Here is a 25,011-nt window from a genome sequence, read left to right as displayed (position 1 = left end):
GCGTTACTCTCTAGCCTTTCTCAACAGCTGCTGAAAACCAGATTTCAGTTAGGAAATGTCTTAAACACAGTACCTTATTTTGAATCCTTGGTCTTTCCTGCCAATATAAGAAAAATTTTTTTCTTTCACAACTTCCCTTCCTTCTTTCCACTTGCTACAAGTGGCGGAGCAGATAACACTCAGAAACCGGTTTCTCGAGGTTGTAATATTAGATGATGCACAGCGTGGGTCATTACACAGTAAACTAATGCCTTTGTTTCGTTGGGTTGGGCCTTCTAGAAGGTGGTGTTGCTGCCTGTGTTGCTGGAAAAGCACTCACAGGTGTGGAAAGAAAGGAGTTGCCACCGACTTGGGCTTCTAGGGACCTTTTTCTCTGCCAGTAAGAATTTTGATGTTAATCAGAAATACCTTTAGAAGATTCTAGAAGCTGTGGAGGTGAAGTAAGTCTGTGAGGGACCAGCATGGGAATCTTATACTCCGAGGTATGTAACCTTTCTGAAAGATGTCAAAAAGGGGTTAAAAGTTGTTCATGTTTTTCAAATGTAATTTCCTACCCCTGTTACTGTCTCCTTTTCTTCTGTTTAACTTTCTGCAAGAGTATCAAGTCAAAACAAAGTTCTGTGTCAATCTTTTTTACATTTTTAATATTTTAAGGCAAATTATTTTGCAATTCCAAGATGTTAGCTATTTGTAAATAGGGAGTAACTATGATACACATTTCATGACATCCTGATATTTCCAGAGGTAATTTGTACTTTGCAAAATGGAATTTGAGTCGTGCTTTTCTGATGTAAAACATCTAGAGGAAAAGTGAAAATCGTACCTAACTGGATTTCTCAAATATTTAAAAATAGACTGGTTCTTTTATGGAAATGCATATACAGAGTAACACCTTTTAGGTTGGTATTTGAAAGGAAACTTATCTCTAACAATTATTAAGAATTACTTTCCCTGTATAGGAGAGAAGTAAAAACAATTTATTTGATATATTTTGGAGTTTTTTCTTTTCACATCTGATGGATACAAAAAACTGCTTCCTCTTGTGTTTGAAAGTAACTTAATTAGAATCAAATAGATTTTTAATAATGTTTCAAAGCAGTACAAGCGAGCAAGGTTTAAACAAGTACAAGCGGTGTCATGACATTAGTATGCACAGCTCATTCCCTCTCTGTCACAATTAACCAGTTAGTCCACATTTCATTCGTATGCTCAACAGAACCTCATTGGGTGGTTCTAGTACTAAAGGCAGTTTCTCCCATTTGCAGGATTTTCTAATGCGTGTGTGTGTGTGTGTGTGTGTGTGTGTGTGTGTCTATAGTCAATGTGTTTTTGATTAGTTTATTATTCTAGGTATGTCTTGCCCAGTGACTTTGGTATGATGAAGAGCTCATGTATATGAAAATGACAATACTTGTAGAGTTCTAAAACGCTACTCTGGTAATTCTCAAGCTTTAGAATGCCAAGTGTCAGCAAGAGAAAGTTGTTTAAAATGTAGTTTAAAGTGCCCCTACCTCAGAGAGTTTGTTTCTCTCAGAAACCTATTTTTAGAAGAGAAGCCAGGTGATTCTGATGTTAGGTGATCAGTTTACCACCTGTGGGAGAAAAACACTGCCCTAGGATAGTGGTTTTCAAATTTTAATGTGCACACGGATCACCCCAAGATCTTGGTCAAATGCAGATTCTTATTCTGTAGGTCTTGGTAGGGACTAAGATTACACATAGCAGCTTCCTGATGCTTATGCTGTCAATCCACATACCACACAGTGAGTAGCCAGTGGGTAACTAGCCTGTACATTAGGCCCCGAGGATAATTAAATTAAACATAAAAGTCTGTAAGAACAGTGCAATTCTTTTTTGATTGAGTGTTGAATTGGCAAGTGATTGAGGCAAGGCAAGGCAAAACTTGAGAATATGCCCAGAAGTGGAGTATATGCTTTACTTTTCAGGTGTATTGAGGACAAAGCAACTCGAAATTTACTATGATATTAGAAAAACATAACACACACACACACACACACACCCTAACTTACCTAAAAGTTCATAGGTAATTATTCAAAGCTCAAAATTAATATTGAATCAAACATAGTCTAAGATAGTGTTTAAATAAATATTGTTGCCATGTATCCCAGTACCACAAATGGGAGTAGTTTTTAGGTTTTCCATTAATGTTACTCACTCGTCTACTTTCGCATCAGCAATATGAAACACAAAACATCTGAAAACTCAGTCATTTCCAGAAAAAAGATCTGTTCACCTTTTTGGCAAATAATTTCTCAAGTTTCAGTGTTTCCCCTTGACAGTAACTACTTCTGCCCTCTCCACTCCTGCCCCTCCTTCCCCGCCCTGCCCTGCCCTGCCCTGCCCTGCTTTTTTTCTCCTTCCTCTTCTTTTGGGTACAAGTAACCTTCAATGAGGATATATAAAGGTACTTGCAAAACTAATTTGAGTAGCAGGTGTGTTTTAGGAATAAATGTTTGATTTTCCAGAGTGACAGTTGGGGCAGGAATGCTGCATGCGGAGTGGAAGTGTTTGGGTGTGTTTATTCTGCTCTCCAGCATCTATCGGCCCAGGGGATATCTCACTAAACTCCCAGGGTTTTCCAGTCTGGCTATTGGGTTTGGCCATTTTTCATTATCAGCTGACAGATTTGATGGTGTCCCAAAGCGATGGAGTTTGGAGCTACTTTGATTCTGCCAAAGATTTAAAAAATCCTTAATATCCCTAGATATCAACTTTTTGACACCCGGGCTAAACACATCCTGCTGTCCAGAGTTAGAATAATCTCTAATTCTAAATGCTAAAGAGAATCGGGTGCTTTTAGATTGGAAGAAAGCTTAAGTTGTTTCCTATGGTTGCATTTGGAGTTTCATGTGAATGGAAAGAAAAAGAAAAAAAAAAAAAAAGCTTAATTTCACCCTCCAGTATCCTGATGCAGAGATCTGGGCTGGAACCCTTGTGACACTCTCTTGGCTGTAATTTCAAAGAGGTCACGAAGCTCTGTCACCAACTCTCAGATATTTAGACATATCCTACTCATCTGTCACGGACCAGTCTTGTTTGTCCTGTACTGTTACTGGAGAGTGGTGTCCTCTCACGGCGTGTTGTCCAGGTTCTTGATGTCTCGAACAAAGAATTGAGCAAGACACCAAACTACAGTAGAAAAGAAAAGTTTTACTAGAAGGGAAAGTACATTTCCAGACATGGAAGCGGGCCTGAGCAAGAGAAGCGTGGCTTAGAAGGCCTGGTAACGAAGACTTCAGGGTTTTTACCCCTTTTTTTTTTTGCTGTGGGTGGTTACTTTTCTTAGAGGGAAGAGTTTCCTTGATTGACAACTAAGATTGACAGGACTCAGTGATTCATCGTTTTGCTCTCTGCACATGTTTGTTCCCAGAGTTCAGTCTGTTATAATGATATTAATGAACGCCTGGACATATGCATCATATTATAATGATGGTATAATGAGGCTCGGGTGAGTTGAAGGTCATTGGGGTCTTCATTGCACAGGTGCGAGTGACTGACTTAAACTGGTACCTAATTCTCTGCCTACTGGTTTCTTTGTGTGAGTTAAAAAATGCCTTCTGGCTTGCTTAATTGTGGGCAGATTAGAGAAGACCCCTTCTAGGATAGGATGACCTCAATGTCTTTGCAGGCAGACCCAAAACCCCATAATTAACTTTCCTCCCTACCTCTTTTCTAAGAGCCCTGAACCCCCTTATTATTAGTATGGATGTCGAGGGACAGGAAGTCTCTTCTTCCGTATCTGCTTCCTGCTGAGTATGGCCGTAGTTCCTGCCTACGGGGTTTCATGGAGCTCTTTCCCTTTCTGCCTCAGTCAGGGTGGGGTCTTGGGTTTCCTGCTGAAGTGCCATCTCAGTCTCTAGACAAGGAAAAGAAGATACAAACTTATTTAAATATATATCTATTAATTTCTATTATTGATTTGCCTATTAAGTGAGTAAAGGGAAACAGGCTTGGTTAATATGTTTCTAAAAGAGTAAAAAGACCTTTGGCCTAAAGTCCCCTCTCCCCTCAGACACTAAGGCCCTGCCTGGCTTAACACCATTTCTGTTTAACAGTGGGCTCATGACCCTTATCAATAGCCAGAGGATCTGAGTCACCAGTTTCAGCAATTATCAGGATTTGAGGGAGAGCGCCTTTTTTTTTCCAAAGAAAGGAAGGAAGAAAACTTAACTAGGTTTACTAAAAAGATTAATTTTGCAAGAGATTTCCCATTTCATTTCCTGCTAAAATATTAAGAATTTTACAAGTGATGTCTTGTCTCAGTAGCAGTCTTTCTGCATTTCCTAGGTGTAAAGATTGTGAACCACTAATTAAGAACAGGCCAAAACCTAGCTGGTCTTTATGAAGTTCTACTGCCTACTTGGAGTGTGGGAAGCCCCTCTAGCTTGGGGGCATTGGTTTATCATTTTTCCTAAGAGCTGTAGGGGAGGGGAGATTCTTTTTTGCTCTACTTATCTTAGGTTCATTGACCAGGGCCCTGAAAATTAGACTGACAGCAGAGATATCAATGAGAGAAAGACAAACAGAGGTGTGCGCATGGGAGTATCCAGCAATGAGTAACTCAAAGCGGTGGTTAGAATGAGGGCTCACAGAGCCGTCTTAACAGAAGAACAATGCATTTATAGAGAAGTGGCAAGGCGAAGAAAATGGACTTTGAGTTTCTAGAGTTGCAAATTATAGGAAGGCAAATATATAGAGGAGCAAATAGAAGATAAGAGCTAGTTGGTAAATTCCTTTGAGGCCTTCTCTAGACTGACAAGGGTGACTTTTGTTGACTTTTGTCTTTCCTGTTGAAAAGGGAAAGGGGAACACCTTCACAAATTTATAAATAGTGAAAAAGAAAAATCAAGGAAGCAACAGGATAAAAAGAGAATGTGTAAGAGAGGTTGGAAGGGGTGTGTGTGTGTGTGTGTGTGTGTGTGTATCTATATATATATGTGTGTATACATATGTGTGTATATATATATGTGTGTGTGTGTATATATACACACACACACACACATATGTATATATAAAATTTGATCTGAAAGGTTCATCTTAGGTAGTGACATTTGTGCTGAGTTCTGAGAAATGTGAATCTAGTCTTGGTAAGCTTAGGGAAAGCGTGTCCCAGACATAGGAAATGTATGTGTGGAGAATCTGAAGCATGAAAATTTGGGCCTGTTGTTCTAGGGAGCAAATCTGCTGGAGCAGCTCCTGGGAATGATTTCTCGGTTCTTAGAGACGCAGCCATTTTTCACCTGTCTGACTGGCAAGAATACAAACGCTTGAGAATATACTCTTGCTGCATTGAGGGGAAACAGGCTTTTTGTACATCACTGATGGAAGAATAAAATGTTACAAACCCTGGGATGGGCAATTTGCAACACCTATCAAGATCACAAATACATATCCCTTTGTTCCACCAATTCTAACTCTGAAAATTTATTCTATAGGAAAACTAACAAATATGCAGACTTTCTTGTAATAACAAATATGGGAAACTCCTGAATGTCTATCAAAAGATGACAAAAGGATTTTTTTTAAACAAATTAGGTTACATGCCTATAATGCAATATGATATAGTTATAAAACAATAGGATGCACTTTACCAAAATATTTTGCTAGATAGAAAAAAAAGCAGTGTCAAAAAATGCTTAAAGTATGTGGTCTTTTTAGAAAAATGAGAATGTAGTAGATAAAACTATATATTTATATTTGCTTGTAATATGCCTTATTACATGAAGAGATTCTGGAAGAATAATCAAGGAAGTCCTATTAGTAAGATGTTAGTAATAGGGACATTTTTTATTGCATACCTATTAAATGTTTTAGATTTGCAAACCAGTGCTTGTAACACCTATTTAAACAATTTGCTGAGGTCTGAATGCGTGCCCCCCCCCCAAAAAAATAAAATTCACATGTTGAAATCCTAACACCAAAGGCGATGGAATTAGGAAGTGGGTTTTTGAGCAGTAATTAGGTCAGTAAGGATAGAGCCCTCATGAGTGAGATTAGTCCCCTTTTAAAAGAGACTCCAGAGAGGTCCCTCACCTTCAGCCATGTGAGGAAACATTAAGACTACGAACCAGAAAGCCCTCATCAAAACAAAATCTGCCAGCGACAATGAGTTTAGACTTTGCAGCCTCCAGAATTGTGAGAAATAATTGTTTGCTGTTTATAAGAAAAAAAAAAAAAAAATGGAGCCTGTTGGAATAATTAACTGAGTGGTATGAGAAGCGTGTTCTAGGGAGAACAGTTCATCCAGGTGTAGTTAATAAGAGTGTATTATCTGTACAGAACATGGAGACTAATAAAACTGACTATAAGCTGATTTGCTTTTTATTATCACCATGTTCCAGTAATTCTAAATAATGTCGGTGTAACGTGGTCCTCACCAACTTTTGGTAGCCATTGTTTGATAGAAAGTCCTGGTGCCTAGGAGGCTGTGAGAATGACCAGAGCCGAAGATAGAAAGTTTGTCAGGGTTTGGAGCATGCAGGTTTTACCGGTCAAGATGAGCATTCTCAACTTTATTCTAAACACAGTGGAAAACACTGAAAGGATTTAAAGAAGAGGAGTAGTATGACCCAATGAATGTTTAAAAGGTAGTTCTGATAGCTGTGGAAGAATAAGGTGGAGAGCTGCAAGACAGGAGGCCAGGAGCCTGGAACAAAGCTGACGTACCGGAGGGGGCGATAATACTGGTTGTAGGCTGGTATATTTCTTGCCAAAACAGACTTACATTTAGAGATTTAGTGCAAAAATACCTTTTTGGCACATTGAATGTTTGGAGACACTAGCTACTAAGAGTTTAAGGCCTGGGCCTTCCCCAGCTCACCACCCTTGCAGGGTGCGGGGGACAGCACAGAAGAGTCTTGGAAGTGCGAGTCAGCTCTTTCCTGTCCGGGGCGTGCTGGCTGTGGTCAGTTGGAGCTGGCTGGAGCCAGTTTGGACTGGTTTGTTTCGAGAGCTAATTTTCCCAACTCCAAGTTCAGTGACCTCTCCTTGGTAGCTCAAAATTGACAAACACCACAAAGAAGGTCCCCCCCGCCCCCTTTTTCTCCACCTCTGGAGAATTGGATGTTACCCACTTATGATCACATCACTGCTTCCTCTTGGCTGTGCACTCACCTATCTGGTCTGATGTAGTAGAAAGATATCAGGCTTTTGATTTGCTGGATTCTAGCGGCTGGAATCCGTTCTTTCTCCACCCTTTCTCCTGACCTTTGGAGACAAAGGCTTTCTTGCCCTCTCCCGGCCTTCTTCACTGTGACCTCAGAGCTCCTCAGGTCTGAAGTGTGGCAATGGGGCTTCTTTAGCTTCATGGAAGCAAAGGACAATGTCATCTTTCAAGCAGACCTTGGAGAAAGTATAGAAAACATAGAGACCAGATTTGTAGAGCCCGCTGATCAATTTTTTCTCCAGTGTCATCTATTAGTCTTGTCTTTGCTCACAGCATTCCAGCTCTTCTGGAGCATTTGATGTTCTTCTGTCTTTAGGTCTTTGCACTTGCTTGTGAGCTGTATGCCTGGCTTTCCCTTAGGAAGAATCATGTATCGGCCTACACGTCACTTCTTCAGAGAGGACTACCCCTATCATTCAGTCAAAGGGACTGCCTTCCAGCCCAGGCACTCTCCATCACATCACCCTATTTTATTTATTTTTAAAATTCCATTTACAATTACCGAAATTGGACTTAATGTTCTCCATTTCCTGGTAAGGTATCCATGATTTTTGCCTGGTTTCCAAAGTCCTGTTTCTCCCTTTGGCCAATCGCTCTCATCTGTCTTTCAGGCCACTCTCCTCAGTCCTACCTTTCAGCTACATGCTTAGCATCCTTATGCCTTTCAAATAACACTGTATCCTTCAAGGCCCAACTCATGGTTCGTGTCTAAGGAATCTTGGTGTCTCCTATGCAGTACCTCAAGCTGCTCATTGGCCTTTTCTCTGTGGGCTAAGTCTAGTGTCCCTAACTACATGGCAGCCTTCCCAAAGTCAGACCTCTGTAGTGATGAGCCCCGCAAACATGGACATGAATCACTCACTGACTGACACGCTGATGCACCGGTGGCCTGGCTGGGGCAGTGAGGTTAAGGAAGTGGTTGAGGTTTAGAAAGTAATACAGCATGTGAGAACCAGGTCAGTATTTTAGCTCAGAGGTTCTCAACCCTGGCTAAGCATAAGGGTACTTTCAAAATAACAGGCTCAGGTCCCAACTGAATCAAGGTGCATTTGGGTACATTAGTGCTATTTCAAAGTTCCTTGGGTGATTCTGAGGCGCAGTGAGGGTGGAGAACCACTACAAAGGTGCAAGAAACAAGCTCCCATAAGGAAAACAAAGCTGTAATGAAACACTGTAGCTCTTACATTCCTACTAGGTGAGGAACAATTGAAACTCTGGAAACTCGGAATATTAGGAAGAACTTTTTCTCATGGTAGTCTTCCCACCCTTGTCTCGCTTTCCCAGACCCTAAAATGTAAGCAGTGTCTCTGGGTTGTACATGACATATCCATCATGTTGATGATTAATTAAAATAGTCTGTATGTATTATCTAACAGTCACATTTTGTACTGCTCCAAGTATAATAGATATCACAGCTAGAAAAATGCTTGGCACTGTTTTAGTAATATAGAAATCATCGGAGCTCCTTGCTGTCATTATCAACATCTCCAAAAACAAAGTTGTCCCTCATCCCACTTTTTAGTATTATTTCCCCTAAAGTATAAAGGGTCTTTCCTAACACCCTGTCTAAGAAAGGATCATGTAGAGCCCTGCCTGAGGCTCAGAGGACTTAATAACTTGCACATTAACCATCTTATTTAAAACGTCCCATAACAATTTCTGAGGAGGATTTGTTGGTTTTTGAAACAAATTGATTATGATAAAGAGCCCTGTGACTCAATGAAGTATCATCCCAGGAAAGGAAAGAAGATATTTTTCTTCTCCCTCAAATTAAGAAATCTTAGGGAATGAAAATGAATACCTATTAGATTTTATTTGATTTGCATGATTAATTCTAAGCCTTTCTTCTTAATGACTCACTTCCTCACTACTGTGATTTTTAAAGTTCTTAGTAAATTCCTTCTTTCAGACAAATAAAATAGGTTTTTAAAGGTTGTCTGAGACCCACTTAGCCTTCATAAAACATGGAGGAAGTTTCTGGCGGTGGTTGGGTTCTGAGGAACAGGGCGGCGAGGGGGCCCTCGTCTTCCCTCCTTCTCTTCTGTCTCCTCTGCACCTATCTGGCCCATTTTCCTTGGTGTCTTCCCTGAAATCTCATGGTAATCTCTACTTCAGTCTCTTTATTCCTTCTTCATCATTTCATGACCATGGCTCATTTTCTTACTTTAAGTCTTTGCTTTTGCCGCTTTCTCTATCTTCTTACCTCTGTCCACCGTACTCTAGGACCCACGTCTGCCTTACCTGATGCTGAAGAACAATTTCCCCTTTCTTTCTCTTCCTTGAAGTCATCTTCAGTGACTGCAATGTCTACAAGACTTCATTCTCCTTTCTTGACTCTAGATCAGCGACACCACATGGTCACTCTTGGCTTCTCCTCATGGGCAAAGTTCTGCCTGTAACATTTGGAATTCGATATCCGTACCTCGTATCATAAGTTCTTAACTGGTCACAATGTACTGACTGCTCTAACATCTCTGTATCTGCTTCTCTCTCTCTCTCTCGCTCCCTCTCTTTTAGTCCATCATTCTCTACCTGGTGTACATATGTTGACCATTCAGTCTGAATTCCATGGTGAACTACTACTCTCCTGTCATACCTCTTGCCAGATACACACTTTGTAACCTTTGCTCTTTGTGCCCCCTTCCTTTTATCCACCCTTCCCTGAAAATGGGTTTGCTAGAGTGTAAGAAATCTATAATGCAGGCTTGGCCCCACTGCAGATTTTAATGTGTTTCTTTAATCTGAGGCTTCAAGGAGTTTTATATTTTTATTCATCTCATGAACTTTCATTATGCTGTCCCAAATATTCCCCAATATGCTAACAAGTCTCTTCTACCCTGTCTCCATCTCTTCTCCTATGTCATTAACCCATGCACCTATTTAAACACAATTGTTATTTACCGAGTTGTCTATGCCTATTTATTTGTGATAAATACATCACGACATAAAGCATGCAGGTGAAATGCAGACTTTCTGGCAAAAATTTCGGCCAGTGTAAAATTTCTTCTACCCCAATTATCTGTCTTTCTTCCTTTGCTTTGGCCTTAAAGCCAGAATTGTCATTCTGTTTAGAAAGGCAAATGCTTCAATTTTTGTTCTCTATCCTATCGCCTCTTCACTCTCTCCAAGCAAATATCTACTCTTTCATAGCATCCTTCCCCATCTTCACTGGCTTCTTATGTTTTAATAATTATAAGTGTAGCTAACATTAATTAAGGGTTTATTATGAGTCAGGTCTGAACAAAGTGCTTCATCCATCAGGCACCTCTAATACTTTCTGTAACCCGATAAAGAAGATGTGATTATTAAATGGAGAAGGAAATTGAGACCAGAGAGTTTAAATAAGTTGTCCAAATAACACAACCACAACATAGTGGAATCGAGATCGGAACTCAGAAAGTTTGCTTCCGGAGCCTATACTTATTATAACCGCTTGACACCACCACTTTGCCTACAGATGTGTGGAAACCTGGCCTGACTCTGCTACTCCCCTTCACGGACTTGGCTAGCTCCCTCTTAGCTTTCACGGCCACACTGCCACAAACTCCTCTCCAATCACATCCTCTAATTCTTCATAGACCATATACTCAGGCCCCTGTGTTCTGCCTTCTGCCCCATGACTGAAAATGGATCTCTGGATGGTCATTAATGATCAAATCCAACAATCTTTCCTTACACTTCATTCTCTTTACTCTGTCTTTTTTCTTGAAATGTTTGCATTTGGCCCTTATGTTTTTCTCGTTTCTCCTGACTCATAACTTCTCTGACCACCAATTCTTTACCTCTTGGCAGATATTGCTAATTCTAGATCAGTCTGGAGAAAGAATCTGGATATATAATCAAGAAGACTTGGTCACCAGCAGGCCAGGGTAGAAGAAGAATGAGCGGTCTCCTGAGACTATAGGCTGTAGCTTAATTTTGGGTGCAAATGCAACCAAAAATATCTCAGACACAAAGTCTTATAGCCTAAAGACATTTTGAAGACGACTTTTTCAAATTGCCTGAAGTAATTAGAGCCAGAATGTATACCTTCTGTCGTAGTCCCCTCGATTTTCTTCCTGGCACTGCCAGTTACAAGCTGGGTGACTTTGGCAAAGAAGACAAACTCCCTTATTTTCACTTGTAAATAATGGGCATATAATATTACTTCGCCTATAGGGTTGTTGTGAGGGTTTAATGAAATAAATGAGGAACTCAATAAAAGGTTAAATTATAGTTTATACATTTATTTACTCACCAAATATATGTTGAATGTTCACTTTGTGTCAGACATGGGATGGATGCTGAGAATAGAATGTCGTTTAGGTACAGACACAGTGACTGCTCTCATGCAGCCCACAGTCTGGGTGGGGAGATAGCTGTTAATAACACTCACATCTTTGTTTACTTAGCTCAAGGGTACGGACAAGGGAGCGGTAGGAGATGAAGTTGGAAAGACAGGATTTGTGAGATTTGAAGAAACGTGTGTCAGTTTGGGGACAGCAACCTAATCTGATTGGTCACCACTGAAGATTTTCAGCTAGGAAGTGATGCGCAGTTGCTGTTTTCAGAGGATGGGTTGGAGCTGAATGGGTGAGACAGGAAAAAATAGGGCCAATTAATGGCTATAAATGCGATAGTGCTGGTAAGAATAATGAAGATCTGAAATAGTACTTTGGCAGTAAGTTTATATCAAAGGTTCTGAGACTATTAGGGGATAGAGTTATTATGGTAGTTTTTCAAGTTCTCCACTGGTTTCCTCTATACCCAGAGTTCGTCCAAATTCTAGAAACTTCAGAGACTAACAGAATTCATAATAACTCTTGTCTCAAGCCAGACGGATAGCCAGCCCCCTCCTCTTTCTCATTAATAGCTTATAAATCAGCACTTTTCCATTGGGCTTCCCTTCTTTCTCAAGTCAGTGCTTTTAAGACTCCTAGCTGCCCCCTAGTGGACAGGGTTTATAACAACATAGAATCTTTTTAGAGGTTTTTACAATTCATGCAACAAATCTGTGTCTAATTGAGCAAGGCATACACTTTACTTTTCAAAAACAAAAACTGTATCTAGGATACAAGAAGCCTGGGAAATATTTAAAGGTAAAATCAAGTTCACACGTTAAGTAACATTGCTCGAGTGAGATTGAGAAAACTATCCACATTTTCATTTTCTTGTTTTAGTTAAGTTTCAGTGAAGTATTTGAGGGGCAGAGGGGGCTGTAGGAATGTGGACCTAGTGTTGTCAAATCTTTCAATTTTTAAAGAGAAGCTGGTAAGCCAATTACTAGGGAACATTCCAGTTTTTTAAATGTCGTAATTTAAAATTTTAAGAAAAGAAAAATGAACTCTATAGCCACCTGTTTTAAAGTTCTGCATAGTAGACTATCAATTTCCAAATGGTAGTCCATGATTACTAGTGATCAATGGCAAATTTTTGCTCCTTTATAGTGAATTTTTTTAAAAAGAACAATGACATGTTTTTCTACATGTAAAGGACTGCTTTTTCTTCATGTTGATTATATACTTATATATTTTGTTAAAATATTCTTGTTTTAAACTTTTATATTAAAATATCTTTTAATTTATGAAATAATAAATCTAATAATGCATCCAATAAATGAAACCATGCATCTAATGTGTTTAATCAACAAAATGAAGAGTTGGTGACTTTATATTGTCTTGTATTTAGTTTAGTTTTACTTTACTTGTTATTTAAATCTAAATGTCTGAGCATCACTGCTAAGACAAGGGCTATTTTGTGCTTAAATAGCACTACCCCTTAACCCTAGCCATCGAGGTGGAAGCTGTGTTGGTTAGGGAGAGAGACTTGAAGTTCAGAAGTGTGGCAGTAATATGAGTGTGACGACCCAAAGGAACTTCTGCTTCACTCCTTTATTGCATGACTGAGGACACTGAGACACATTGAGGGCAAGAAAATTGTCCTTAGTCCCCTGGGATTAGTAGCAGAACCACAACTACAACTGTTTTCCGACACCAGATACATGTTCTTTCAACTGTCTTGGACATTTCCATGCCAGCCAGGTGGTCCCCTGAGATACTGCTGGTGATAAGGCCTGGTAAAAGGAAGACTTTAGGGTAATAACAGAAAGAGTGATTTGTGTAATTGTGCATTTTTACTGCAAGTTGGAACCCCTGTACCATGCTCATTTCATTTTGGGGTATGGAAGTTTGCCTCTTATTTGGGGTTGAGTTGATTTCCCTTTAGGGTATTTCTCTCATGCGAAGGTCTTTTGGTTTCGAAGTGTCTTATTTTTATAAGCTCACTTATTGTATTTGTTATGTTAGAACATGAATTGATAAGCGAATACACCACTTGACTTTCTCTTCGTCTGTCCCAGCTGCTGCAGGTGCTTAAGCACTCTTCTATACTTCTTTAAAATTGTTATTGGTTAGTCTGTGTGTGTGTGTGTACCCTATATATCCAACCAGTAAATAAATTTTACATGATTAAAGTAATATCGTTTATATTCCCCCCCCAGCAACTATGGCAGGCACACATTAGAGGTTTGACTTTGTTATCAAATTAAAGAATGACTTACTAAGCCATAATAGTAACTTCCATCATTTGAGTGCCATCCACATGCCAGGTGTTATTCCAAGTGTCTTTTTAATTGCTATCTAATTAAAATCAGTCTAAAGTGTTTAGTGTTTGCCCATCATGTGCCCTGTTCTGTGTTATATGCTGGGGATGTGGTAGTGAATTGAATGATACAGCATCTATCCACACAGAGTTTATAGCTTGAACTTCAACACCTTCTCTCACTCACTGCTGTTCAATCCCTCCTGACTCATGCTAGCCTGAAACACATGATTATAAATAGTAAAGAAAATAGTTACAGTTATGCCAGTTGCTGTGAAGGAGTACTGGAGTCAGGAAAAATTTAGAAAAAATAAAGTTATGACATGAAGGATAAATTAGCAGTTAGTCAGATAAAGAGAGAGGAGAAAAAGTGTTGCAGAAAGAGCAGTAAGGGCAGAGGCTCAGATGGATTAACTTAACATGGGATATTAAAAATAAAGGGGGCAAGTCCAGAAGGAGAGTAGAGGGAGAAAGGTGGGCAAGATGAGGTCTGCTTAGGTCTTGCTGTTAAACTCACAGTATGCTTTGCAAATCTCCTTAATGTTTTCCCAAATAAAGAGCATCTAATTGTAGTTAATTACATAATTTGCTATTTGTATATTTTTAATCTAAATTAGATCTTTTCCCACTTTGTCGAGTTTCCTGAGTATGGGGAGCACTAGGTGTTCTATCACCTAGTGCTGCCCTAACCTCTTCTGATATGCCTATTTTATGTTCAGTAAAATCCTCCTTTTCTGATAGGCATCATCTGTCCCTGAACACAATACACAATTTCCTTACTGAGTCGAATTGCTATATCTCATCCATCTATTCACTCATTTGTCCATTTGATAAACATTTCTGTGTGCTAAGCAATGTAGGAAATCTTAAGAGGTTCCTCATGGACTTACACTTGTTTTAGACTTAACCTTTTTCCCATTTGCTTTGAGATAACTCACAGATTACAATCCTAAACTTACCCCCAAAGTTTGCCATGAAATATCTTGGTTTTACTATTATTTTCTCATTGCTCTAGTATATCGATAGTCTTTCGAAACAAATGACATCATTCTATTTCTAGCATTCTGTTTTTGTAGTCTCATCCTTTTAAATGTCAAATTCTAGAAAATGTAGCATTCCTGAGAGAGCTGCAATTTATTTTTTCTAAATGGGAAAATTAAGGCACAATTGAAACCAAAAATCTCATCTATAAAGCAACTTATTACAATGGGGAAACACTTGAATTTTAAGTTATCGGGTAATGACTTTTTTTTTCTTTTTATCATGGTTTAATCATACCTGTATTTCAAAATCTGCTTTCATTTTTCTCTCCTCAGCCCATCTGCCAGGCGGCTTACCAGAATGACTTAGGTCAAGTGTGGCGGTGGGTGAAGGAAGACAGCAACTGTATCAACGTTCAAGATGGCTTTAATGGAGACACTCCCCTGATCTGTGCTTGCAGGCGAGGGAACTTGAGAATCGTTTCCTTCCTTTTAAGAAGAAATGCTGCTGTGAACCTCAAAAACCAGGTGAGGCTGTGACACACAAGTGGAGAAAGTAATTGACTATGATAATGGAAGCAGTGAATGTCCTTTTCTCATTGCTTGTAGCTCCTAATACCAATAATTTCTTTGACCTTATTTTAGTGAGACTGACCCCTACTGAAGATATTTTATTAGGCAGAGAGCAGACTAAGACATAGTTTAATCAGCAGGCATATTTTGTGGTTAATTATGTCCTTATACTTCTGACAAGGAAGAGAATGGTTCACTCATTTCACTGGATAGCACTTCTTTTCTTCTTTTTTTTTTTTTCCCTTCATGCTTTTCCTTGCCTTCCTGCTCTTCTTTCCCAGAGCCCCCTCCTCACTATTACAGAAGTAATGAGAAAGATTTCCCAGAAAAAAAAAAAATTGACCTGGTGATGTTATTTCATTAGTTATATTTTTACCTACTATGTCAATGTTCTGATCTCCAAAAGAGCCTGTAGTTTATTATAGAATAAAAGAAGTCCAGGGAGAAATTTGCCGAGGACAGATAAGCTCATGAACCAGAGGCTATTTGGAGCCACACAGAGAGGCACAGAGAATGTTAGTAAAGATGCTGACGTAGAATCTTCAGGTCAAAGAAGAGCAGAACACGTGATTGTTGTGGGCATCCTTTCAGAACCCCTTTGGCACTTCCAGTGTCTGCATCACAGTAAAGGCAGACTTTAAAGTATACTGAGTAAATATAAAAAGTCACTATTTGTAATAATTAGGAATGCCCTATATCCACTCATGTACTTTAGATTAGGAACGATAGCCTGTAGTGCCCCACTTGACTCCTCTAAGTCAGATTAAAGGCTATTTGGATTAATAATGTACTGTCAGAAAATAGATCACTACTGGACTTTCTTGTTTGTGCTTACTTTTTTGTTATTCGTTCGGTTGGATTTCGAAGCAAGCCATGCCTGTGCCGAATCTAACAGGTGCACGGCTTAGTAGAGCAGGACATGGTCTCCTCACATACAGCCGAGGAGCAAGATATGTGGAGTTGTGGTGAGAGGAAGTGGTGAAGACAGATGTCGATGGGTCCATATCTTCTCTCAAGAGACTCACTATTAGGAGGCTGAGGGAGAGAGATGTTTGTTGACACAGGGACAGGCCTGAGGAGGAGACCTTATCTCTGTTTTTGCAGAGAAACAAAGCCTCTTATATTATAAAAATAGTGGAAAGGACTTCAGTGGATACTTGAGATTAATAGAGATATTATTAGAGTAAGTGTTTAGTTTACATCTTTTATTTTAAAAATATTTTAATGTTGTTAAGTGTTTAATCTTTTTTTGTTTTTCTCAAATACTAATCTTTGTACATTAATAAATTGAGCCAGTGCTTTCTCATTTCTTAAGTCTATGTTTATGAATTATATTCGGAAGTAGTAAACAAACAAAAGGCCTTAAAAACAAACAAACAAAAAGCTCTGCTGATGACTGAGATCTACATACTTAATAGAGAACGTCAATTATGTTGAAAGCAAATGAAAACAAAATATAGATAGAGATAAATAGATAGATATATTTTGGTCTGTCAAATTGACCAGGATTAAAAGAGAGCATCAAGTGTTGACCAGGAAGGGCGTGTAAGTCATTATCATGTTATTGGAACATAGTTTAGCAGCATGATATGAAAAGCATTAATACCTTTTATGCCAGGAATTATAGTTTTAGAAACTTATGCTAAAGACAAATTTAGAAATGTTGACAAAATTTTATGAACGAGGATGTTCAAGCAGTATTTATAAAAGTGAAAAGTTAAAAATTCAAATGTCTACCATGTAAGGTTTAACTAAATAAATTAGAATAGTTCCATTCAATAGAAAGCCATATAGCTATTAGAGTCATATATTCAAAAATATTAAATGGCATGGAAAGATGTACATATTCTAAATGTTAATTTTTAAAAAGCAGATATGATTTTGCATATGCAGTATGCACCTATATTTAAAAATTCCACATGTATACTTTAAAAAAGACTGGAAGAAAATATAGCAAAATTTCAAAAATTAACTCTGGGCTGTTTGATAATGGGTGATTTTAAATTTATTCTATCATTATCTTCATGTCTAGTTTAAACACCTTTTACAGAGAACATATCTACCTTAATATTAGAAAAACAAAAAGTCTTATTTAAGAACAGTGCTTTCCCAAGTGGAAATTAACCTTTCTTTCCTCTCTGGCTTTCCCTCTCTTGTCATTGATTTGGTTGGTATTCTAGTCACGACAGCCTGTTTTGCACTTATTTGTGCATGTTTCTGTCTCCCTGGGTTTATTATGAGGTCCTGAGGCTTAGCATGCTCCACAATCCCTAGAAACTTAAATGTGTCATCTGATAAATATTCACATATTTGAAGAATTAAATTGAGTTATTTCCATTCTTCTAGCACTGCTGTATATATGTAGAAACATGGAAAAATTGCTATATGGGTAAGATTTTCCTCTGAATGAAGTACAAAATTAATAATTGTATACCATTAGTGATTAAGGGATAACTATAGATTTCCATTCTGAATTTAGTTTTAGTTTATATCACAATGTGAGAATCTTTCTTTTGATGATTTGTAAAATGTATATCTCACCTGTTGTCTTTCTGTGGTCCTCCCCCCAGCTTTTTCTTTAGACTATACTGTGTTCAATATTTTAATCAATGGAAGCCTGGTTTTATTGGTCAGAAAAATGTGGCATGGGTACCATAAAACTAAATTTTTTGATAAGGTAATCTGAAAACATGAAATTTGCAGTAAAATATTTTATTAATAGCATTCTTTTTTTTTTAATTTTTAGAAAGAGAGAACCTGCTTGCATTATGCTGTGAAGAAAAAATTTACCTTCTTTGATTATCTACTCATTATCCTGTTGATGCCTGTCCTGCTTATTGGGTATTTCCTTATGGTGAGTACAACACTTGTGAGAGCAAAGGATCAGGGAGTAGGAGAAGATCAGTAGCATGACTCTTCAAGTTTGGCTGGGCCAGTGAGATGTAAATAAATAGTAACAAAACAAGCTTTTGGTTTGTATTCTATAAATGACATTTCCAACATTAATGAGATATTATGATTAAGATAAAGCAAGATGAAAGGTAGCCAAATAAATTAATCAATGGTAAAGTAATCTGTGTAATTGTCATTTAGAAAAATAAATTAATCTGGTTTAAGAAACATCTTAAGTAAGTACAAACATTCTAAATATTAAAAAATAAATTCTCCCTCCTGCTATTTCATTTCTCTCTTTTTTGGTAAGAGGAGTTCATGTTTTTGTACATATTTTTCTGAGTTTCTGAATGTTAAGGAACTACCCTGGTTGTGAAGTAGAAAACAGATTTCAAAAGATTAGCAGAGAGCAAATGATAAACACAGATCTTTATATGGAATTTGAAGCCAACCTTTCACCTTGATAAATTTATTCATATTTTAATGAATTCTTGGCATACAGTAATTTTCTTGAATAAAGAAAATTATTTCTGGTGTAGGAATTCAGTCATATTATGAATAGAAAATAAAACTTGAATGTTTGGTTTTTTGTTTTTCAAATAGAGTGACAGATTTGCACTGACTCGCTGTTTTCCATCTGTTTTTCCTTGTGGCCAGTTCCGCTTCTGAGAGATGACTCAACAAATGTATAATTTACTCCAGTTAAATGACAGATCTTCTTTCTCTTTGTAGCCAATAGACCATGGATGTTAGTATTCCTGTTAACATAAGCTCCAGAACAGTCTGCCAGTAGGAAATGTTATTACCTCCTTTGGTATTTAAATGTTACAGGATTTGAGGAACTACAATTAAATATAACATTGATTTTGATGCTTTGGTTTATGAGAGAGAGAAAACTGTAATTCACTGATAAACACATAACCTGTGTATATTCTTAAAAAGTTCTTGAAAAATTAATTGTATATTTAATACGTAGGATTTGAATATTTGTAGTTTTGGGGCTAGAAGAATCTGTCATTCATTTACAAACCTTTTTAGAAATTATGAAGAAAACATCACAATTACGATTGGTAAGGCTCACTCAGGATTTGTTGACATTCAACCTTGCTTTATAAGATAGTCCAATGTTTAAAGCTGAAGGTCTGGGTAAAATCACTCATTGTAATGAATAGCCCAAATCTGATTGTGCAAGTACCCTATTTATTAATGGGGCCTGAAATGCTTAATTTGTGGTACATAAGAGATAAGTGACATGAGAAAAAATTATAAGCGAAGGGAACAGAAAGGACTGTGTTACTTCAGAGAAGGGCAGGAGGAGAAAGTCAGTTTAGAAGCTGACACAGGAGGGAAGCATAACGAGGACCAACAACTGAATGGAGCTTCCTAGGTGATAAAGGGGCTGAACTCCAGAACATGCCACCCAACCATGGAGAGCTGTGCTCCCACAAGCAATGGGATGGATGTTCAGGGGATGCTCGGCCTGTCATGTGGTCAGAATCTCAGGGGACTAGGCAGGAAAAGTGGATTTCTGAGGTAGCAACTTAATTCCATTCTTTTGTTCAATCATTCAACAGAAACTTACTAGGGACCCACTACATGACAAGCCCTTTCTTGGGTGTGTTAGACATACAATGATGAACCCAACAGGTGTAGTCCTTGTCCTAGTGAGAGTTAGAGTGCTGTGAAGACTGCATCATTAATCAAATAATGACAGAAACACATGTAAGATTACCAAGAAGTGGGTGGTACAGAGAGGTGATCAGTATTATGAGAGCCCAGGAGAGAGTTTTACCTGGCCAGCTAGATCAGGGAAAGTTTTCTGTAAGAAGAGGGGCTTGGACTGAGATATTAAAGATTAATTTACTGGGTAAAGAAAGGAGGAGAGAGGAGGCTTCTAGGCAGAAGGAATATTCTGTGTAACTATTTTATGACACTAGGGAGCCTGGTGGTAATGAAAAACTAACTAAAGGTCAGTGTGGCTGGAGCAAGGGAGTCAGGAGTGTAGAGTGAGCCAGGTAGGGCCATAAATAGAGGCCAAATTATGGGACCTTGCAGGCCAGGCTGAATAGTTTGCCTCAGAGCAATGGGACATCATTGAAGGGTTTTGAGCCCGGAAGGGAAACGGATCACTTGACCCCATCCTCAGTAGAATTTGATAGGTCTGGGGTGGGGCCCCATAATTTGCATTTGTACGTTTCCAGGTGCTGATGCTGCTCTTCTAGGACCACACTCCAAGAAACCTGGCTTTACCCTATCAACACTATAAGGGGGTGAGGATGTAGGAGAAGTTTTAAGAAAAGTACATGGACATTTAAGGGTATTGGAATTAAAATGAAGCCTGTTGGTTAGAATAGTCCAGACATAAGATGGAAAAATATAAATAAACCTCTCTTATACTTGCCATTCATAATAGGTATCAAAGACAAAGCAGAATGAGACTCTTGTCCGAATGCTACTTGATGCTGGTGTCGAAGTTAATGCTACAGACTGTGTAAGTTTTTATTTTTAGTCATTTTGAAATAACATTCAAAATGGTATTTGTAGGTAGTATACTTGTCCTCTATAGGTACTTGCTTTTTTTCCTAGACACTTTTGCATTTTTTTATTTCACTGCCAGTCAGGCAAACTTGTTTATATGCTGCCACTAAACTTGTGGGAATAAAAGTTTTTTGAATATCAGACATTTTTCTAAAAAACTGCTCTACTGTTGGTGAGAAGTTAAGGAAAATAGAGGCTCTGATAAAAAAAAAAAAATCATCCTCGTTAGTTAAGAACCTAGAGTCAGAATGCCGAAATGTAAATCAAGGCTTGCTACTTTTAACCAACGTGGTGTTTTAGCAAGTTATAAACTTATTCAACTTTCAGTTTCCTAATCTGTAAAATGAGGATATTAACAACTTACAGGGCTGATTCATGTAAATCAGCGGTCCCCAACCTTTTTGGCACCAGGGACTGGTGCTCCTATGAGAATCTAAGGCCTGATGATCAAGGCGGAGCCGAGGCGGTGATGCCAGTGCTGAGGAGCAGCTGCAAATACAGATGAGGCTTCACTGGCCAGCCTGCTGCTCACCTCCTGCTGTGTGGCCTGGTTCCCAACAGGCCACAGACTGCTACCAGTCCGCAGCCTGGGAATTGGAGACCCCTGATGTAAAGCACTTAGCAGAGCTCCTGGCACATAATAAGCGCTCAGTGGACATTAGTTGTAGCCAAGATCCCAACCCACCGCTGAGAGAGTCCCCACCCATAAACTAAAGAAAGATAAGGGCAAAGGTCAAAGAAAAATCCAAATGATGTTAAAAGCGGTGATTACAGCAGGAGTGGCATCAGCTAATTTCTTCCTCTTCATAAGTATACATTTTTTTCTCTCCTTTTACAACTGCACCCTTGAACTCATCTTCCTCCCTTACGTGATCATAAGTGATCCAAAAGTTTACTTGTAAGGAGTTTTATTTGCTTACATTAATTGAATGAAATTTTGGATTTCCAGGTTTTACCAGAAAAAATAGGCCAGTCGAAATTCGATTGCAAAAAACCAGTATTCCGTTTGTGATCCCTAATTTATGTGGTATAGATCTGCGTGTATATTACCATCCTATGTTCTGTGAGAGAGAAAATGTTCTGATCTCTGCTTCTATTAGTTATTTACATCATTTTAGTTTTTGTTATATTGATATCCTTTGTCTAAATCCTTTGTTTAAATAGCTCTGTGTATGTGTGTGTGTTTGTGTGTGTGAGTGTGAGAGAGAGAGCGAGCTCACACAAGAGAACAAGTTTATGACATGTATGTTTTCCCTCTTATTTCAAGTAAGATTTTTGAATTAACTTGGATAGACTACTACTGTGAATTATTGTTTTCTTAGGTAACTTCAAAATGTATTAAGATGTCATTAAAAATTAAAAATAAAAAGTAATTCAAAAAGTTTAAAACTTTCCTTGTTAACAAAAGTTCTTTAGAATATTTTTCTAGTTATCTATGTTTATCTCTATCTCTAGGTAGAGAATGTCATTCTTGTATATGCTCATGTGCACATATATGTACACACAGACATGTATTATTCCCACCATTTTTCAAATACTATCTGTGTATTAAGATCTATTTTCCAACCCTATGTAATGCTGTGTATTATATTTTTAGGTGATTAGTCTGTCTTTATTTCATGTGGAAAATTCACATACCATCACTTAATAAAAATAAGTGATTGTTGCATTATTTCCTATGATTTTAGAAGAGTTTCTGGGGGAAAAGATCCAGAATTAATTCTGTTAATCTTCATAGTCAGGGGATTATTTCTTCACTTAACCCAAAGCATGGTTGTTTGGCAGCTTTTTGACAGACAAAATTTTGAGCACTAATATCCCAGCTATAAATTTCTTTTGATCTGTAGTTAGCGTTTTAATTAGTACCAACAGATTAGACCCACTGTTTTATGATATATATCATAAACTACAACAATCCAATTGTGGGAGAATTCTGTGTCAGACTGCACTGATCTTGGAGGTGTGCTGCAGCCGTGTGCACACCAGCCACCTACCTCAGGCTGTGGGGGTTTTGAACAAGAACCAAAGGCCCACGTGGAGACCTTTTAAGGAAAAACAGGTAACACGATAGAGGCAGTGATTGCCCAGGCATGTAGAATTCTACAAAGAGACCTTGGGATAATTCAGCATCAGCTTTCCAAGCAGCATTTTTTTTTCTTAGTTTGGAACAGAAAATGAGAAAGGAAGGTATCAGTGGCTTAGAGGACATTAATAATGTACTCATTGAGTCATAAAAGACTTTTTTAGTACAAGAAATATAATTGCACACAGATGGTTGGTAGACTTTGTTTAGCTGTACACTACAAAATGCAAAGAGCGCTTGCTAAAGAAGCCGCAGGCTACTACGGTCTGTGGAGTCCATTGATGAGCTGCAGTGTCCATCCTTTGTGTTTCAGTATGGCTGCACTGCGCTACACTACGCCTGCGAAATGAAAAACCAAACTCTCATCCCCCTGCTCCTTAAGGCCCATGCAGACCCCACGATAAGAAATAAGGTAAGAGGAGACGCGGCTCTGGTGGCTGCCTGCATCTGCGTGCAGCGCCGCGGGGAGGGCTGAGATGAAGCTTCTGCTCCCGCTTCTTTCTGGGGGATGGAGGGCGGGGAGTGCCGCCCCTCCGTCCCTTGCTAAAGCCAGATGGTTTTTTCTCCTCAGCATGGTGAGAGTTCCCTGGACATTGCACAGAGATTAAAATTTTCCCAGATTGAATCAATGCTAAGGAAGGCGTCATAATCCTAGTGGAAAAAGTTAAAGGACTGGACTCTGTCTCCACCTTGGACTATTGGTCTGCAGGCCACTCAACCTAGATGCCACTGTTTAATGGGGATGATGGTGGTTGCCACGCATAATGTTTTGGAAAAGGTTTGTATTTATGTTTTTGCTCTATGGACTTCACGATGGCCTTCTAGTAGAAACACTCAAACCGCTGGATTCTCCACTTCAGTCAAAAGAAAGGGATGCTTCAACTTCAGTCTGTCCTAAAGAAGAGGATCAGAAGAATTATCTCAGAGAAGATTCTTCCTTCTGTGTTTTTCTTTTAAAGAGGCTGCCCTGTCTGTATCACACCCCAGGACACAAACTGTTCCTCTCAGGCCCCTTTACATAGTAAAATGAAGAATAGAAGTGTGTGCATTTGTATAGAGTGGTGTGTGTGTGTGTGTGTGTGTGTGTGTGTGTGTGTGTGTGTGTGTTTAGAGATTTGCATATAAATATTCCTTTGGCAAAACAGCTTTAACAAAACATATCAATGGTGGTAGTTTTACACCATAGAAATTGGAAAATGCTGAAATCAAAGGTTTTTTTCTTTCTTTTCTTTCTGGAGAGCCTATTTACTAGCACACTGCTAGACATTTGGGTATCCGTTTACAAATAAAAGCTGTCCTGATTTTAAACAAGACTATGTAACTGTCAAGATTTTTGTTCAAAAATATCTTTGATTCTCTTCTGAATGCGAGGCAACTACTAAACTTGTTAGTTCTGTTTATTTTTATTAATAAAATTTAAAATATTATAATTTATTTGGATCAACTATTTCTAATCAAGAAATAGAGCTATGTGATGAGAGTAGAAATAAACATATTTTTTAAATGGTTGAATTTTACAAAGCAATACCGAACCATCAATATCTTTAGACATAGACTAAGCCACATTATATACGGTAACAAATGTCTAAGAATGAAAGATTTACCATTCTTAAACAGAACAAAGTTCTAATAAAAATCAAATCCAGAAATAGTTCCTGAACTATATATAGGTTATTAAGGCACATATTGTATGAAGTAAGTATTGATGAGTAGGTATAGCTTCTGAAGACCTTAAATATCTTTTAGTAAATTATTGAAGCTCTATTCACACTGAATTGAGTGACTAAGTGACGCTGGGAGAGGAAAAAAGTGAACACACATTGATATACCTCTGACACACACCAGTATACTTTCAATTCAGAGGTTTTCAAAATTGAACTATTAGTTCCAGAGTTTTGTAAAATTGTACGAATACTCATGTAATTTATACCATGTTTGAAACTCTGTGAAAATTGAATAATTTTTAAAAGAAATAAATCCAGATTTGTGAGATCAAAAGATAAACTTCGTTTTATTATACTCTTGACATTATAAAATTTTCTTCTCAGCTTTTAATTTTTGGAGACAGAAAGCTGGGTCAGACATTTCTAGCCAGTAGGTCTCCTAGCAACTCTCAAACAAGCTTGAGTTAAATTTAGGTACTGAGATACACATAACATGCCTTACACAATACATAATGC

The 25,011-nt window shown here is 38.2% G+C and overlaps 1 protein-coding gene across 1 annotated transcript; it reads left to right on the top strand.

Moving 5' to 3' along the window:
* Positions 1 to 24,995, top strand: ANKRD22 (ankyrin repeat domain 22). The gene is made up of 6 exons (XM_016129232.2): positions 1 to 482; positions 15,082 to 15,273; positions 18,065 to 18,172; positions 20,624 to 20,701; positions 23,145 to 23,243; positions 23,403 to 24,995. The coding sequence occupies exons 1-6, from the start codon at positions 462 to 464 to the stop codon at positions 23,478 to 23,480; spliced, it is 576 nt and encodes a 191-aa protein (XP_015984718.1). The 5' UTR covers positions 1 to 461; the 3' UTR covers positions 23,481 to 24,995.
* Positions 24,996 to 25,011: the final 16 nt, after the last annotated feature.

Source organism: Rousettus aegyptiacus, unplaced genomic scaffold (genome assembly GCF_014176215.1).
Source record: "Rousettus aegyptiacus isolate mRouAeg1 unplaced genomic scaffold, mRouAeg1.p scaffold_m13_p_6, whole genome shotgun sequence".
Lineage (NCBI taxonomy): Eukaryota > Metazoa > Chordata > Mammalia > Chiroptera > Pteropodidae > Rousettus > Rousettus aegyptiacus.
The sequence above is the reverse complement of the archived record's forward strand: the minus strand, read 5'-3'. Positions and strand labels throughout refer to the sequence as shown.

Excerpts from the sequence above, each read along its gene's own strand:
- ANKRD22 (XM_016129232.2), top strand. The coding sequence starts at position 462 with ATGGGAATCTTATACTCCGAG. Across the intron at positions 15,274-18,064 it reads CTGTGAACCTCAAAAACCAG|AAAGAGAGAACCTGCTTGCA; the intron begins GTGAGGCTGTGA and ends TTTAATTTTTAG. Across the intron at positions 23,244-23,402 it reads ACCCCACGATAAGAAATAAG|CATGGTGAGAGTTCCCTGGA; the intron begins GTAAGAGGAGAC and ends TTTTCTCCTCAG.